At 41.3% G+C, this 16,979-nt stretch overlaps 2 protein-coding genes across 4 annotated transcripts in view; one reads left to right on the top strand and one right to left on the bottom strand.

The window, feature by feature from the left end:
* Positions 1–6,371, bottom strand: part of abi1a (abl-interactor 1a) — a 50,690-nt gene extending 44,319 nt beyond the window's left edge. The window contains exon 1 of one of the 2 annotated variants that reach the window (XM_048266235.1): positions 6,159–6,371. In XM_048266235.1, coding sequence (XP_048122192.1) covers positions 6,159–6,275 — 117 coding nt within the window. In that variant the 5' untranslated portion in view covers positions 6,276–6,371. The remainder of the gene's footprint in view (positions 1–6,158) is intronic. The other variant, XM_048266236.1, reaches the window with a different exon arrangement.
* Positions 6,372–6,717: 346 nt separating this feature from the next.
* acbd5a (acyl-CoA binding domain containing 5a) lies at positions 6,718–16,941 on the top strand. Of its 2 annotated transcripts, XM_048266231.1 has the most exons (14): positions 6,718–6,870; positions 7,275–7,400; positions 7,996–8,116; positions 8,907–8,979; positions 9,079–9,193; positions 9,491–9,523; positions 9,903–10,097; positions 10,565–10,762; positions 11,692–11,786; positions 12,086–12,314; positions 12,841–13,040; positions 14,255–14,305; positions 14,731–14,840; positions 15,325–16,941. In XM_048266231.1, the coding sequence occupies exons 2-14, from the start codon at positions 7,319–7,321 to the stop codon at positions 15,335–15,337; spliced, it is 1,515 nt and encodes a 504-aa protein (XP_048122188.1). In that variant the 5' UTR covers positions 6,718–6,870; positions 7,275–7,318; the 3' UTR covers positions 15,338–16,941. The 2 variants fall into 2 exon arrangements, with proteins under 2 accessions (XP_048122188.1, XP_048122189.1); XM_048266232.1 differs by lacking the exon at positions 9,491–9,523 and having other exon boundaries at positions 6,719–6,870.
* The last annotated feature ends 38 nt before the right edge of the window (positions 16,942–16,979 follow it).

The following is a 16,979-nucleotide window of genomic DNA, read 5'->3' as shown; positions in this document are numbered from 1 at the left end:
AATGAGGTAGATCCCCTCCTCCCACAGACTCTGAATTACAGAGTGTGTGCAGTGTAAGTACATACAGCCGACAGTAAAAAGCCTTGCCCTGCGGAAAGCCTTTGGCCTCTTCCCCAGCACAACCGGATGGGGTTAAAGACCCCAGCTGATTGAGGGGTTAAAATGTGCCTGTGTTTGGAGAGAGCGAGGGATACCAGGGGCAGGAAGAAAAGCGTGAGGCCAGGGGAAAAGAGATTACAGGGACACTGGGAAATCTGCACACTGGATGGCAGCTCCAGCCAGGAAGACACTTAGTGGGACATACTTCACTGCTGTCATGTCAGTCAGTTCATCTGTCGGTTTTTCTGTCTCTCGTGCGTAAACAGAAACAGAGTTACAGGGGACTGTATTCTGTGTATTTCAGTCTGAGTTCGGCTAAATACAAGCACTGGCTGATGTAGAGAAAGTATGCAATCGCTCTCTCACTCTGACCTGGATTCAGTTCTGTGACATCTGGGAGGCCCTTTGTATGTCACCACCACCACCATGTAACTCTCTTAATATGACACACACACACACACACACACACACACACACAATCACAAGACCGGCATGATCATGTCAAAACCACACAGAGTTCCCTTTTGGTCTTCCTCTGCTCATGGCCTTTGGACCAGACAGCAATGCAGTCCTGGGTGTGGCCTTCCCACACAACTAATGGGTTCCCGTGTATGAACCTACTCTGTTCAGCACTACCCTCCACCCTCACAGTTCACTTGGCGTACAAACAATGACGTGCAAACGATTTTTAGCCTACCTCACAACAGATTAGATACCCAGGGAGGCCAAGGTTAAGGGTGATCTAAAAATAGCGTCTAAGCTAAATAAATGTATAATACGTTGAAGCGGACACTAAGTCAAGATAAGGCTATTTTTAATTTAAGGGACTGACCACACACACCCTTATTCAAGTTCAATTCATAGAAGCCACATAAGGGGAAAAACAAACCTGGCTATGGACAAGGTGTCAGACTAAAAAATTAAAGAATCCTCTGTGACATTCACCATCATTCGCCGAGTTCACCTCAAAGTTTAATTAACTTCAGATGGGCTGCCATTCTCCCTGACCCATGAAGCGTACTTGTGTCAGGATTCTCAGACGGGCAGTGTGGATTCAATCATTTCCTCATTTGTCCTCATTTGTCCTCTGACAGGCTGAGCCACAGGGAGGTGTGTACACCCACCTGGAGCAGCCAAGGCTATTACAAACCCAACAGGCTTTCTCTAAACAGAGGACTTTCCCCAAAGGGGTAATGAAGTGTGACTGAGGGCCCGTCCACACGGAGACGCTTTTTGGGTTAAACGCAGAGGGTTTGCTTCGTCTTGGCCGAGCGTCCAAACGAATCCTGTAAACGCACTGCCCGAAACCGCACTTTTTTGAAACCTGGTCCCAGAGTGGAAAAATCTGAAACCGTAGCCCTTTTGAATTCGTTTGGACAGCGAAACCGCACATCCTACTTGCGTATCGATGATGTCATCGCCACACCTCAGCTGCCCTGGACTTGACAATTATAGTATTGCCTAACAATACTAGTTTTCATACATGACGTTACCTACGATTACACTCTGTAGGATAAATATCACAACTGATGCTGCGCAGCGCCGATAGCTTATGACTTGGTGGACTGAACACTGTTTTTTTATGCATTCTAGCTACTGTCAGTGACGTGAGAGAACTTATTAGGGAAGTGCGGTGTAAGTTTGCATTAATTTGTGCGTAGTGCCGAGTCGGTAATTTATTTTACATGTCTTACAACATAAATAAATGCATTCATAGTGAAGTCAGATATGAGCATACAAAGACGCTTAGAACTCATGTTAAGTCTATAGATGCACTAAATGCTAACGCGCCGATTTGATGCAAGCAAAAAAGTATCGACTGTTACTCACAAAGGTATTATAGCAATATTATAAATGTGTATGTAACGGAATGGCCTAGAACTTGGGCACGCCTAGCCTTTGCACTTTGCGGTGATAACCAAAACTAATGTGAATCGCGGACTATCCTACAACCAAAGAAAGTAAAGGAGATTATTTTTTACCTGCGTTAGCCATAAAGGACGGGACTGCACCCTTCACAAACCGTAAAAATTAAGTTTATTAGTTTTACAGTTGACTACAGTTGACAGTTCACTATAAGTCCACACAAACAATTCTGGTTTCCTTGCACTAGCCATTTCGTCGTAGCCTATTCTGTCTGTTTGCCTACAGCGCAATATCAATTTCTGTAAAGAAACAGTGCCACCTATAGGCCTGGGATATGAAGTAGCGTGTTGAGTTGCGTTGAGATGGATCCGTTTGGACGCAAATATTCTTGATACGGTTCCAGGGAAGACCGGAAAAAAAGATCGGTTTGGTACGTGTGGACTAGGCCTGAGACAGCCAATTGCAGTCCACTCCGACACGCTCTCCTCAGAGTAAACTTGTTCCTACAAAGGCTCGCTGTCACTGTTACTAATAAAGTTGATGGGTAAAGTGACTCAAAGCCAGTGACATGCCCAGTAGACTGCAAGCCTAGGAGTTTTCATTCTGATAGAAATCCTCAAAAGACATTTCAGGCAAAAATACTATTTTCAGTCTCAGTCTATAGAAGGCCTGGACTCTGCATCTAGCTGCTGCAAAGACTAACACTCCATGTAGGCCAGGGACACAGCCATGCACTAGAGAGCCAATACGATTTAGCTCAGTTGTGGGGGTCTGAATCTTTTGTGAACAGCACAAAGTCAACATCCTGCCCTGAGAAAACACATCAGGCCTAGAAGGTGACAGAGAGAGAGAAAGAGCGAAAGGAAAACTGTGGCATCAGGATAGAGAGGGAGGGAGGGCAGGAGAAAAGAAAAGTAACAAAGTGATCATGCAAAGAAATGAGCTAGTTAAAGAAAGCTACACTAGGGGAGCTTCAGAATGTGAAACAGTCCGCTAAATGGACTGCGTCATTTGCTGCTCCTTGGCACAGAGCTGCGGCGTTCTCAGGTTCTGTGGCTCCCAGCAGGTGGCAGGAGGGCAGTGAAAGCCTGGCAGAGTGAAGCTGTGCCCGCAGCAATGCAATGCTGACAGGTGCCACAGGGTATGAATAGCCCTGACCAACAGAAGGCAATGCCTCCAAGCTTGGACTGTGGTGAATATGTGCGAGTCCAAATTAAAGTGACAAAGAGAGAACAGGAAGGGGGCAGGGGGGAGCGATCTGTGTGTGTGTGAAACATCACACTCACATTTTGAGCTCTGACACAGAGTGTTGTGTGAAGTGGAAGCATCTCTCCACCCTCCTGGCCACTCTGGCCTGGCTCCAGGGGATATGCTCATCGCTTCCTCGGTCATGTGGCCTCCCCAGCTGGGCAGCTGACCAGCATGGTCCGAGAAAAGACTCTCCAGAATAAAGGACTGCTCTTCCCCTCCCATCTCCCCACTGTTTGTGCCATCCTTCACACATCAAGCTTACTGGCTGCACTACACAGACACAGCACACCTTGTGCATCCAAAATACACTGATAGCCTTTTTCCACTGACAGAGAACCGGTTCCGTTCCTATTCACAAACCAACATTTTGGTTTTTCCTGCGAACCGGAGTGGGCCTGTCATTCTACCATTCAGAGGGGAAAAAGCATGAGTTTTCTGTCCATATCAACTGTTGCCGTGAGTAAACAAAACTAGTCAACTAGCACTAAACTGCAGACATTAGCCAGCATTTTACACAGTTAGTGTCTGCCATTTTTATGGGACATATCATCCTCCTGTTTATGCATATCATTAACTCGTTTATGCATGAAACACCCTCTGTTGATGACACATCCTGGTTCAGTTCGTAACTGGTGGAAATGCGGTGTAGTTCACTAGCCATCACAAAGGTTCAAGACATTCTGCACCGAACCGGTTAAAGAACGCATACTCTGTTAGTCGCAAAAGGTGCTCATTGAGACACACTCACGCAACCTTGGGGGTGGAGTGAAATGAGGACCCACCTCCAAGACCAACTGAACAGTAAGTCAGGCTGTACATCACTCACAACTCAGCAACAGAAGTCAATAAGCTGGGACACTTTATACGTTTATGTGTGCAAGAGCATTTAAGCTTTCCACAGCTGGGTATGGGCAGTGTTTTCAATTCTTAACAATGTTTATGTCTATAAAGACCTAACCAATGCATAGATGTCGCACACAAAAACAAACAAAACTGAACACAAACTACACCTGTCCGAAATGATTAATAGCTTCACCACAGATGTACACAAACCAAAATTCTTGTAGACAGCACCTCTGAGAGTTGTTTCCTTAGTGCAATATAACTACAGTGAGTATCGCCAAAGAGATATCCACATTCCCCATAATCTTTCTCAAGCAGAAACACACAGAAAATTGACAGCAAGTTCCAGTGAAAAGGGCAACGAAAAAAAGACAGAAAATTGAGTCAGTAGGAAATCAGAGTAGGCTACACTGGCATTAAGAGGAGGCGTTCTCTAGAAGCATGCCCACAGGCACAACAACTTGCTAGCTCACAGAAAACGGTCACCATCAAAAAATAGGGCAGTGGCGGTTCATATTAACCGAAGGTAGAGAGCCCCCACCATCCCCTTTAACATCCTTCCACCATCTGTTCCTGTGGCATCAGTAGGATATTGGGCACCACGGTCAGGCAGTAACGCCGTCCCGATCCGCATCACCAGGAGAGAGACTATAAGGAGCAAACCTTCATGAGGAATATATCTGGCGGTCTACATGCCCGGTCAAGCTCAGACACGCCAGCAGGCAAAGGAACGAACCTCTGTCAACTGTGGCAAAAAAAAAAAAAACGCTGGAGAGGGATGTGAGTGAGAGGGTTGTAAAGAGGAAGAAACAGCTTATGATGACACTCAGAAGGGGTGTCACTCAGATCTGGGTTGTGTCTCTCTGGAGATTGACTACATGCATCTCAGTATGAAGCTGTTGGACAACTAACTTTATTTTGAGTCCCCTTAACAGCACATTCACAAATACTTACCATTGTAATCTCAAATAGAATTTAGACGTTTGTTATGGCATAACACAGCAGTTAGGCTATTAGGTCTGTATTGATAGGCTGAGTAAGAGAACATTTCTGTCTGAGATCAAACTCAGATTGACCAACAAACATTTGAACTGCCTGGCATCTATGACTGAGGTGAATTTGAACAGGAAATCAATCACCATCGCTGGAATACAATACCAAAACATCATCTCGTAGTCTACTGTTAAATACAGATTATTATTATTATTATTATTATTTACAAACACACACACACAATAAATCACTACCATCACTTGGCTCATAGGTCTACTGTATTGGTTTCCAAAACTTATATACCGGTAGGTGCAATGGAATGACAGTGAGAAATAGGGAATAGTCGTAGCCTACAGCATAGATTAAGGCATCCTCTTTAATCCTGAAAATTAACTATGTCTCAACATCTCGGAATACAAGACTGCCATATTGCTCATATGTTAGTCATGGAATCTGACACAAACTCTTAACTGCCTATTTAAGACGGCACTACCAAGACAACGTTATTCGATTAAGGTCCCTAATTAAATAATAGCCTAGGAGACCTTTTAAAAAGTAAAATATTCTCCTAAAGAAAAACACAATATTGTATAGTAGAAATTGAATTTTGTATTATGTTACCAAGAATCTGAGTCACATGGGAACACATTCCGTGAAGCCTAATCGCATTTCTAGAAGTTCACACACCTCATTTTAGACTTCAGTCACTGACAACAACTTTTCCCCAAAAATATTTACTGGCTTCTCATGTCACTGTAACAAAGCACAAACCGAATTCCGACCAGACACACCCTCTGAGTAAACCAACAAATCTGATGAAGTGAGCCAACTCGTTTTATAGCCAAATGAATGGGTATTGGGATATCGGATGCCGACGTCACCATGCATGTATTGAGTCATTGTCAATAAAATAGACACAGAGAAGTACGCACAAAAGTATAACTTGTTTACAAGCTTGTGTGTGTTGTCTTATAGGAACTCTTTTTCTTGTCATCCCTATTTCCTGTCTCCAGTTTACCTCAAGTAACGTTAGCCTCACGACAAAAGAATGTAGTAGCCTACAACAGCTTCAGAGCAAACATGTATAATATTGAGAGCTTACTTACCTGGACATAATTACTTTCACAGTAATCTGCTACACGGGTTAGATTCTGGTAACTCTCTATGAGGGCTCTTTTACCAGCTGGAATTTCTTCCTCTAACAACATTTGCAGCTCTGCCATTTTACATCTCTCCGCATAGCTTCCCCGTCTTCCCTTTGATTAAAACCACAAGCTCAGCCCCGACAAAAAGGGACTCTCTCGCCTGGTATTGTGGGATTCCTGGCCTCGCTTTCATTACGGTCGTCAACCCGGAAATTGACAAGCAATCCATGCTCAGAATGGAACACTGGCATAGGAAGTTTCCCAATGTATCCAAAGACCGATGTAACAGTTTTGAGTAACAGTTTAAAGCGCGTCGCTGATGTGATACATTAATAAATATTACTCGCTACATTATATTCTATTGACGATGCGCCACGCTTTGTTTAATGAAACTGTTTGTAGTTGTCGGTGTATTTTGTAGGTCATTGTAGAGCGCTCGTAAATCCCTAACAAAAACTACACAACCCATGAACCAGAAGTTGTCCAATAGAATTCTGGGTTTTGTAGGAGAATTAACGAGGACACATTTCAAGAGCTGGGGGAGGTTGATTGCGCAAGTAAAAAAACTACAACTCCCTAGAAATTATATCCGTATCACTTGTGTACGATTACAGATCGCCAACATATTTGAGAGGTCGCCGTCTTAACTGCAAGTAGCCTAGACCACCAAATGGTAAGGAATTAACTTCTAATATAATTCTAGACCCTGTTTGTTAGTGACCAGGCTCTTGTCACAAAGTGTGACACACTAGACAAAATGTTGGACTGGTGGGTATGCCCTCGAATTCTGCTGCAACGCAGAGCAGTTGACAGCTTTTGTTTTAGGATTGCTTTCAGGTGAACAATCGTTACCAAACGAATGATCGAGTGTAATATTACGTTGTTAACATTTGGTACTTGACGTTATTCTCATGTCCACAGCGTGCTTTAATCTGGATTATCTGGGTATCCAATCGGTGGCAATCATTGCCTGCTACAACAATACCAACATTTCTAATGTTCCTACTTTCTCGTTTTGTTCATATATGGTGGATAACTCTATGTGAATTGACTAGAACTGTCATAACTTGCTTATAGATTTGACGGTTCCACATATCAGTTGACACTCTCAATTTTGTGTCATGATGGCGGATGACAACAAACCAATCCACGAGCTGCGTTTTGACGCTGCAGTCAAAGTGATTCAGAGTTTACCTGCGGACGGTAAGAATTTTAGAAAAACTTGTAGCTTGAACGTATCGGTTTTGTGCTGAGTAAAGCCTGAAGGGGCGAATGGCTGTCGGCCTTGCGATCTGTACTTAAAGAAGAACTTGTGCTTGTATTTTCTGAGTCATGTGTGTAGCCTAGGCTACAAGATAAACCTCGATTGGCTCCATCCCCCTCGTATGATTAGCCTACATAGCGGGGCTTAGTGACTATACGAGGTCGTCCCTGTGATGTCTTGGCCGGACACTTGGTGTTGGGTGACATGTAGACATAAAATGTGTAATATGAATATAATTGATCTTTACCAAGTCTTTTGAAAGTATTTAACTAGCAAAACACCAAGTTATCTATTATAACTACTACTACTACTACTACTACTACTACTAATAATAATAATAATAATAATAATATTAGCCTAATCATCATCATAATAATAATAGTAATTATTATTATTATAGATAATAATAACCATTATTATTATTATTGTATAACTGATAGAAGTAGAACTCCTTTTATGAACCCATTATTTTGATTGAACTGGTGTAATTGAGAATCACAACTGTTTCCATGATTTTGTCCCATCTCTACCCAGGTTCCTTTCAGCCTTCCAATGAGATGATGTTGAAGTTCTACAGTTACTACAAGCAGGCCACACAGGGACCTTGCAACATTCCACGGCCAGGCTTCTGGGACCCAGTGGGCAAAGTCAAATGGTAGAGAATTATAAATGAGAGCGCATTTACTGTTTCTGTCTTTACTTCCAAGTCTGTAGGCATAGGTATTTAAACTCAGATCTGACAGATATGTTTGTATGTCTTTTGTTGCATTGCCCTACATTCCTTCACAAAGCGTGTGGTGACTGCACTAGAACAGCAAATAGTCACAGCGAGATGTGGCTGCCTTTGACACAGTTTGTGTAGACTTTTCGCTCATGCACTTGGCCTTAAACTGAACTGAAAGGTCAGATAGATAACAGCTGGCTGACAACCGAGAGGAGTTAATATTTCAGGACACAGACTGAGTTGTGAAATGGACAAGTTTTATGTTGTGACCACCATATTGTTTCTACATAGTGTGGTGCTATTAAAGATTTGCATAGATTTATTGACTATTTTGACAAGCCCTATTATGTGTCAGTAATGAATAGGAATTATGTGGTCAGTACAGAATAGGTATTATGTGGTCTTTACTGAAAATATTTAACTTATCATTTGTGTTATTGCATCCTAGAAAACTGCTTTACAGCCTCTATCGTTATCTAGAATTGTTTTTCTTATGCAAGATATGTGTTCATGATGTTAATAGATCAAAGTACTTTTTAAACACAAGCACTTCAAAAGCACAGTACTACTCATAGCAGCGTACCTGTCCTTGAAATATGCTTACTGATAGCTGTGTTCCTTCTTGAATTACAATTGTTATCCATGGACAAGGAAACAACATGCCTGATATTGCTTACCAGTGCATTGTCCTTAGCTACAGTTTTGCTCTCTGTTCCCCAAGGGATGCATGGAATGCTCTTGGAGAAATGTCGAGAGAGGAGGCCATGACTGCATATGTTGATGAAATGAAACTGGTGATTATTTTTGTTCGTTTCACATGCAAAATTCAATATCTACATTTATTTTGGAGTTAACAGAAATCCGTTTGACCTGACCAATCATTCAATTGACAGATTCTGGAGAGCATGCCGGTGACGGATGAGGTCGAGAGACTGCTTAAGATCTTGGGGCCATTTTATGAGATGGTGGATGAAAAGAAGGTCAACCAAGTGTCTGACCTGTCCGGAGGTTGGTTGCTAGGAAAGAGTTTCCTCTAGTTCAGTACAACTTGAATATATTGGTAACTAGCTGAAACATCTGCAGCCACAACCCTATATGTCCGCCAGTCCCATAACTACACGCTCCCATACAATATGGATTTACTCAGTATCCATAAAAGGTTTACAACAAAAACAAGTAAAACAAGAAATGTAATTGAATCGGGAACCTATAATTCAGGAAGTTTTATTTGTTGATGCAGTATATTTCTGTGAAATACTTTTCAGATGTTTTCATTTAATCATTTTACTTCTGTTTCGTGCTAAGCCCGACTGGCAAGATTTGCTAGACAACTGGAAGGCAAGTGTGAAGGCCTGCATCCAGCCCAGGCTAATATTTGTTCTTGTAGTTGAAGTTAGCTCACCTTTAGTTGTGGTAGTTAGCTCATCTTTAGTTGTGCTTTAGAGTGCATTTTACACCAAAGCTCATGTGTCTTGGTCCTTGTGTCATTGTGAGAACTTCCTACTTGAATGGTATCATTGTTGTGATGTAGTCTATATCTTATGATTGTAGATTGAGATAGAAAAGTGGATTACATTGTGCACGTGGGAATTTTACTAACACATTTTTGGAATATTTTGTTTAATTCTGAAATTACTTGAAGGAAGTTGAATCTGGGGACAGGACTGAACGCTTCTCCATGAAACATTTTGAATTTTGTCTTTGATTCTTTTTCCAGGTATTGGGGATGTTATGGGCAAAACATCCAAGGCAGTCACCAAGAGTATCATCAGGAACCTGGAAATGAATGGCTCTTTAGACGATCATATGTCCAAATTGGAAGCCAAGAGGAGAGCCATCAAGAATACGGAAGATGATGACATTGAGGAGGAGGAGGAGGAAGATGAAGAGGAGATTGTAGAAGTTAAAAAAGGTAGCTTTGATAATAAAGAAACCACCTTTTAGCACACAGTGAGGTTTATAGAACTTCAGTCTTGTGCAGCCAGGTAACAAAAGTGCAACTGGACTTTGTATTCACCACAAGCCGCAGATAGAGGGTATTACATAGTATTCATTGTTCACAGAATCTCCCGCTGTCTAGTGTACATGCTAAGCAGAAAGTAACCCAGCATGTTATTTGGTTAGACCATATTATGTTTCTATTTGATGCTGCCATGCAAATACTGAATGTGTGTACTATCTGCCAGACAATCAGGTGTATTTTCACACACCTCAAGTATATGCATATGTTGCAAATGACAACATGTAGTATAAATGTGCATGTAGTTATATTATTTATTTGTGTTTGGTATTCATACAAGATATTGGGAAATGTTGGGCCTAGGAAGCAAAAACCTATAAATCAGTGAATGTATTAATATTGTTTTCTCATTCCTTCAGCCCCACCACCAAGAAAGAAAGGGTCATCGGGGAAGCCTAAAGCACCCTTATCAAATGGTAGTGTGGCCCATGGAAGCATCCCTTTAACGAATGGCACGCACAGCTCCAAGTCTGCTCTTAATGGAAATGGTGTGAAAGAGGAGCCAGATGACATGGCCCTACCTGATGGAACCATGGAGGTCAATGGCCATCTCAGTGGTAAGGGGACATACACTTGACTACTGCTTGGATTTACATTTAAAGCAAGGGTACAGTATGTAACAATATGCTACTTTTTGAAATATGGTTTTGAAAGCAGCTAGTTTTACATTATATTCAGATTCATTTTGATGGTGAATGATAGGTAAACACATCTGTTATTCCTGCTGGCCATCCATGCTAGATGTACATGTGTTCAGGTCAGACCACCCAGCGAGAATGTAAGAAGTGCATGACATTGTCAATTATGTTAGACAGGAGAAAAGGCCGTACTTTGCATAAGTTAATAGTTTTATTGGACAAACGTGTTTCTGCGTACTGCCTCCTTCAGTGTGCTTTCTCCTTTCTGTTAGTTATAAGTTAGGTCCAACACTCTCAAAAAACTGAGATTGAGTGAAGCCTGCTCATATCACTGCGATTGTAAGCCATGTTGGCAAAAGACAATATAACATGCACGTTTTTTTATCAGTGCCAGCAGTCCTGTTAGTATCTGCTTTTTTGCATTCCTTATGTAGTTAGCTTATCCAGTTATTAGCACACAAGTTTTATATCAAAAGGTACTGTAGTTTTAAGTTCCAATTAAAGAGTTTTAAAGTAACAGTTGAGGTTCCGGTCATGATGCCTGCTGAAGGATGGTTTACAGTTCACAGAAGAGTTTCAGATAAAGAATTAGCCTTTTTGTATGTGTAAAAATATATGGTTCTTAATATCCTGACAGAAATGTCACCTTTCGGTTACCAACTTGTATGTCTAGATATTTCACTTTTTCAGTTTAAGGTCCCCTTCCGGAGTAGACATGTGATCACATAAACTGCTCAGTGTGTCAAAATGCCACCCCACACATTTTGTGCCAATGTGTGCCATCTCCATAATGTGTTACTAAATCACCTGACAGGTTCCCTCATTTGTTTACATGGCTTCTCATGCAGATCTCCCTGAGGACATGTGTAGCCACCAGCATGTGGCCAGCGACTCAGACAGTGAGGTTTACTGTGACTCGGTTGACCAGTTTGGTATGGAGGAGGTAAGAGGTGGTCTTATTCATTTATTTCATGACCCTTTTCTCTGCACTTTGCTCTTACTCATACCAAAGTCCTTTTAGGCAAGTCCCTCCACTCAGCGGCCATATTGCAACGCTTTTTGGGCACTCATCGGGCATCGTATTCGGCAGAAATGCGCGTGCGCAAGGCTTCACCACACCAACCATTTATACATCAAGTCTATGGACTAGATAAATATTTTCTTAGCGTGAGGTGGGATGTCACTCTCGATTGATATTAGAACTCAGAACTCTTCTTCATGTGTGTACTTGGCCACTGACAGGGCTCAGAGGTGCACACCAACCATGCCCCGGACCTCGAGGACAATCACCACAGCTCCCTGTCTTTCACCGAGGAGCTTGGCGCACCCGTGTCTGACGCAGAGGACCTGCAGGCAGGGTCCGAGGGCGTCCAGCATGGGGGGGAGGACGGTAAGACTGGGTCAGGCTCTTCACACAGGCACAGGATACCTGCAGAGCGAGCCGACAACTCACTGGTCCGCAGGAGCAGAGGTGAGGCCTGAGATCAACTACTTTGGCAAGGCTTCATATTATATATGTTATTATTTATTCATGTGCTATTTTTCCTATTTTCATAATATTTCATAATGCACGTTTAGAATAGCATAAAGGAGGAGGCCATATGGTACATGTAGTATTGTGTAAATGTGGCATCTAGTCTACACATCCTGTTTAATTTGTATCACTTGATTTTCTTGTCAAACCAGACCAGTCAGCTAACCAGACCAGTCACCAGTTTGTTGTTTGCAATGTTGACATGAGAGAATATTGGTTTCTGATGGATTGTTGGTTTCCAAAGTTTAGATTAGCTTACATTTGTGTTTACATTTATTATTTTTGGCAAATAATAACACAATTTCACTAAAATCAAACTTCCATGACTAGATTAAATGAAAGAGCAAAGGGAAGAGTCTACCTACCAACCTACCAGTCTACACAGCCCCCACCATACTGTGCATCCTCCCGGGACTGAAGGACTCTCCATCTTGAAATGCTTCTGTCCTCTTTTATTCCTCAGGCTCCAGATCTTCTTCCTCGAGTGGTGGGATCCAGAGGATGTTGCAGGGCAACGGGGGAGATGGGGAGCGCTGGGGATCGGAAGGCGCAGTTGGAGGGAATCTCAATGAGCAGATAGTGACCGCACTGGCAAGGCTACAGGAAGATATGCAGAGCGTACTCCAGAGGTTGCACACTCTGGAGGCCCTCACTGCCTCCCAGGTAGGACAAACAGACACACACACATAAACTTACCCATACTCATGCAGTACACACACTCATACAGTGCACACATAAAATACTGAGGGCCAGATGTACGTACATTTGCGAACATAGCATTATCAGCGTCATGGCCAACCCACAGAAACCGCATGCTGTGACACTTCAGTTAACGTGGTATTTATCAAACTAGCAGTTAATCGGGTAATCAGCACCTAATCTCTAAAGAATCTCCGCCCCCTACTGCAATTTGCAAACGTTAACAACTAAACAACATAGGCCTACTTCAATCACAAGCGCAGTTAAATGAAGTTAACTGATGACAACATTAAAAGGAGTCAAACGTTTAGCGATCATGAAATACAATACATGGTGTCAACAAGCAGAAAGATAATGAAGAGCAGTAGTTCTACTCAAACTACTTGTGCACGTAGGCTATGGAAGATTGGTCAAATCTAGCAAGTAGGAAAGTTTAAGTGGATGACGTGAAAGTAAGACATTCGAAAGGCCAACAAAAGTTAAGTTGCTTTTGATATAGTACAAAGATGCAGAACTGGTGCTCTAAATAGCGATTCTGTTGTCTTTGAAAGTTTCCCTTATTGACGCATTTAAACGCAATTTGGTTAACACCTGCTTTTACAAGGCGGAAATATTTCGGTGCATTTTTACGCTTCTCCTCCCATCTTTTTACATGAAACTCCCACTTTCCCCTGACCCTCCTATGAATGCATATGCATGAGACCGAAAAGCGCAATTTGACATTCTCAGCTGCCACGACAGACAGTCTGCGATTTTACCTCAGTGCGGCCTGTACATACCTCGCCATTTTTATATTGCACGTTGCAAAACAAGTACACCTGAAGTGGTTAGGACATCTGAAGCGTTAGTACATCTGGCCCTGACTCTCTCGGCTGTGACACATTTGCTACTTTGTCATCAGTCATAATCAATAAATCTAGAAATCATATTGACTGTATGAATTACTAGTGCTTGCAAAATAGCTATTTTGGAATTAAAAGATCAGACAAATCACTTAACTTTGAGAGCACTGCAATATCTTCTTTTATTCTATGCACCGTGTGCTCAAATGCCAGAACAGACACTTTATACATTTAGCATCATCCCTCCCTACATTGTTTTCAAATTCTGCAAACTCCAACGGTACAGTGGAAGCTTTCGTTTCACTGAGCTTTTGTCATGTTTTCTGCTCTGTACAGGCGCGGTCACTTGCCTTGTCTCCAAACTTTCCATCACCCCATGTAACAAAGGTAAACATATTGCAGTCTTTGGGTCCTCCTTGTTTTTTGTCTGGCAGGGGATAGTGTTTGATTTGGGGGTCGTGCTGCCGGAAAAGACAGAAGATGCACTTTGATTTGATCAACAAAACCTCTTATCAGCTGCTGACGTGTACACACACACACACATTCTTGAATTTCCCCTGGGGATCAATGAAGTATCTATCTATCTATCTATCTATCTATCTATTCTGGTTCATTAGAATAGTTTTGATTTATGGACAATGGACATGGTAAAGATAAGAATAAATCAAAAAGTATAATGATGTCTTATGTATGTTTGACATAAGATGATGTCTTATGTATGTTTGCTCTTCCTTATACCCCCAGTTGTATTTTGTTGATTGTAAGTTGTCTGGTGGCTGGTTTCAAGGCTGATATTTTTGTTTGGCCCCCAGAGACCTTCCTGGTGGCCCTTTGAAGTATCCCCAGGCACCGTGGCCTTTGCAGTGGTGTGGCCATTTGTTGTGCAGTGGCTTATTCGCCTGTACCTCCAGCGAAGGAGACGGTAGAGCCTATTTTTGTGTACTTCAGTATATATCCAAGCAATACTTCTGTTTGATCAGAGAAAGCTATAATTATTTAGGGACTATAGAACACAGATTTTCAAAATGTTTAAGTCCAGAATCTGGACAGCAGAACTGAACTCTTCAAGATGTTTTTTAGACAAATTTACATATACTCACAACTCCTTTCAGAATGTACCATTTTTTGTTGGTACTTTTCGTATGAGTTATGCAATGTGGCACAATTGTACATTCTTAGGGGAAAATTACAATACAATACAATTACATGTTATTTTGTTGTTTGTCATAAAAAAAAGAAAAGAAACATGCATTCTGCATCACTGTATACAGTCTCTATGGAACTGACTAACTTAGCCATTGTGAGGGAGTAATGCAGACTGATCACTTCTTGAGATTCTTATGGGTTTCTTGCCTTGAACTCACATATACAATCTTTTCACTGGTACCTCTGTTCCCTCCCCACAGGCGGATCCACTGAGAAACCCTCCTTCCTCCAGACGTAGGAAGTGGAGCCAGCCCCAGGAGAGCTCCGTCTGGCCCTTTCTTTAGTAGCAGGCCTCAGATAGTTTCCTCTCTGCTTGTGTTCCCCTCATGTCTAACTCTACGCTTTTGCACTATGATGACAGCATCAAGAGTAGCGAGTGGTAGGTTGCAGCTAAAATCAGTCCTTTTGTGGACATGTGAATTGTATAGAGTCGCAGCTTATCACGCAAGTTAATTTCCTAATTTTCAGTTGAAATCTTGAAATATAAAATACCAAGGACACTAACACTAAAACAAAATCTGTGTGCGGATTAATGGATGTAGTGTAGTTCACTTTTTTAAGATTTAAATACAACGATTTTCAGAAGCTATTTGATTATGTATTCATCACGGGCATTATGACTAAATTGAAATGTATAAGTTAATAATCAGTTTGAGATCCATAACCAGAACAGTTATAACTCACAGAGAAACTTGCTGCTAATTATTTGTATTGGGCAGAACAATGCTCTTAAGTAGGTCTAATGCGCATTTTATGTTAATTATGTTCAAATACAGAACATTTAGTGTGATTGAGGAAAAGTAGTAATGTGTCCATGATCTGCCGATACTGTTTATCAATTTTAGTGCAGGAGTAGGTCCCTGTAGGTGTTTAAAATATTGCTCAGAATGTCATCTTTTCATATTTAAAAAAGTCAGTATAGTTTTTTTCTTATTATTAGTAATTATAATCAACAGAAAAAAAGTCTTTGTTGTGCAGATGTTTTAACTTTTCAATGTGTTATGAGTATGGAAAAGACATCAGATCATACTGAATATTCGCTCATATCCTAAGTGAGGCAAGGACTTCACTGAACCAAAGTATGATAATATCACCAAAACCCTGCTGCAATACACTTGCAGAGAGCTGATCATGATTTATTGATCTATAGATCCACATTGTGTTAAGTCCAAAGTTTCAACCCTCAGTTAGGATTTATTACAACTTACTGAGCAGCAGAACGAGTTACATTTCAGATCTGTGATTGGTTAACATTAACAGTCCGGTTTTATCCTGCAATACTGCCCGAGAGAAATCTTTGCTCATTATCTGCAGAGAGCATTTCTATCCATGCCTGATCACCAGAAGAGTCAGGAGATACCTGATTGAATGTTTTGGACAAATAGGAGTAGAAGGAGCGAGCACTTAACGTTTTAAGAAATAATGTAATTTTATTAATTCTAAAATGGATCATGGATATCCTTTTTATCAGAGTTTTATGGTTGTTTGTTTTTTGTTTCCATTAGTGTAAATTGTGTAATACTGTTAATAGAGACTGTACAGTATAAATAATATAATGTATGGATATACCAATGTAATATTTTAATTGCACTGAAGTGTATTATTGTAATATACATATATACAGATAAATACCTATTTAATTAATTCCTGTAATATTGTTTGAATTGGCAGTAGATCTGACCTTAGAGTTGTACAAAGGCGTTTTTGTTGAAACTATCCTTTCTATTAAGCCTTCTAACCAAGTCTGCCCCCTTGTGGTCAGTTCTTTGCATGTGTTTGCTAATCTGAAGCACGAATAAAGGTTTTGGAACAATTTACTACTGGTCTTGATTTTCCATTTTTGCATTGTAAATAA

This window comes from Alosa alosa, chromosome 16, assembly GCF_017589495.1.
Source record: "Alosa alosa isolate M-15738 ecotype Scorff River chromosome 16, AALO_Geno_1.1, whole genome shotgun sequence".
In the NCBI taxonomy this organism is placed as follows: Eukaryota; Metazoa; Chordata; class Actinopteri; order Clupeiformes; family Clupeidae; genus Alosa; species Alosa alosa.
This window is presented reverse-complemented; position numbering and strand designations above follow the sequence as displayed.

Excerpts from the sequence above, each read along its gene's own strand:
- acbd5a (XM_048266231.1), top strand. The coding sequence starts at position 7,319 with ATGATGGCGGATGACAACAAACCAATCCACGAGCTGCGTTTTGACGCT. Across the intron at positions 8,117-8,906 it reads CCAGTGGGCAAAGTCAAATG|GGATGCATGGAATGCTCTTG; the intron begins GTAGAGAATTAT and ends CTGTTCCCCAAG. Across the intron at positions 11,787-12,085 it reads ACCAGTTTGGTATGGAGGAG|GGCTCAGAGGTGCACACCAA; the intron begins GTAAGAGGTGGT and ends GGCCACTGACAG.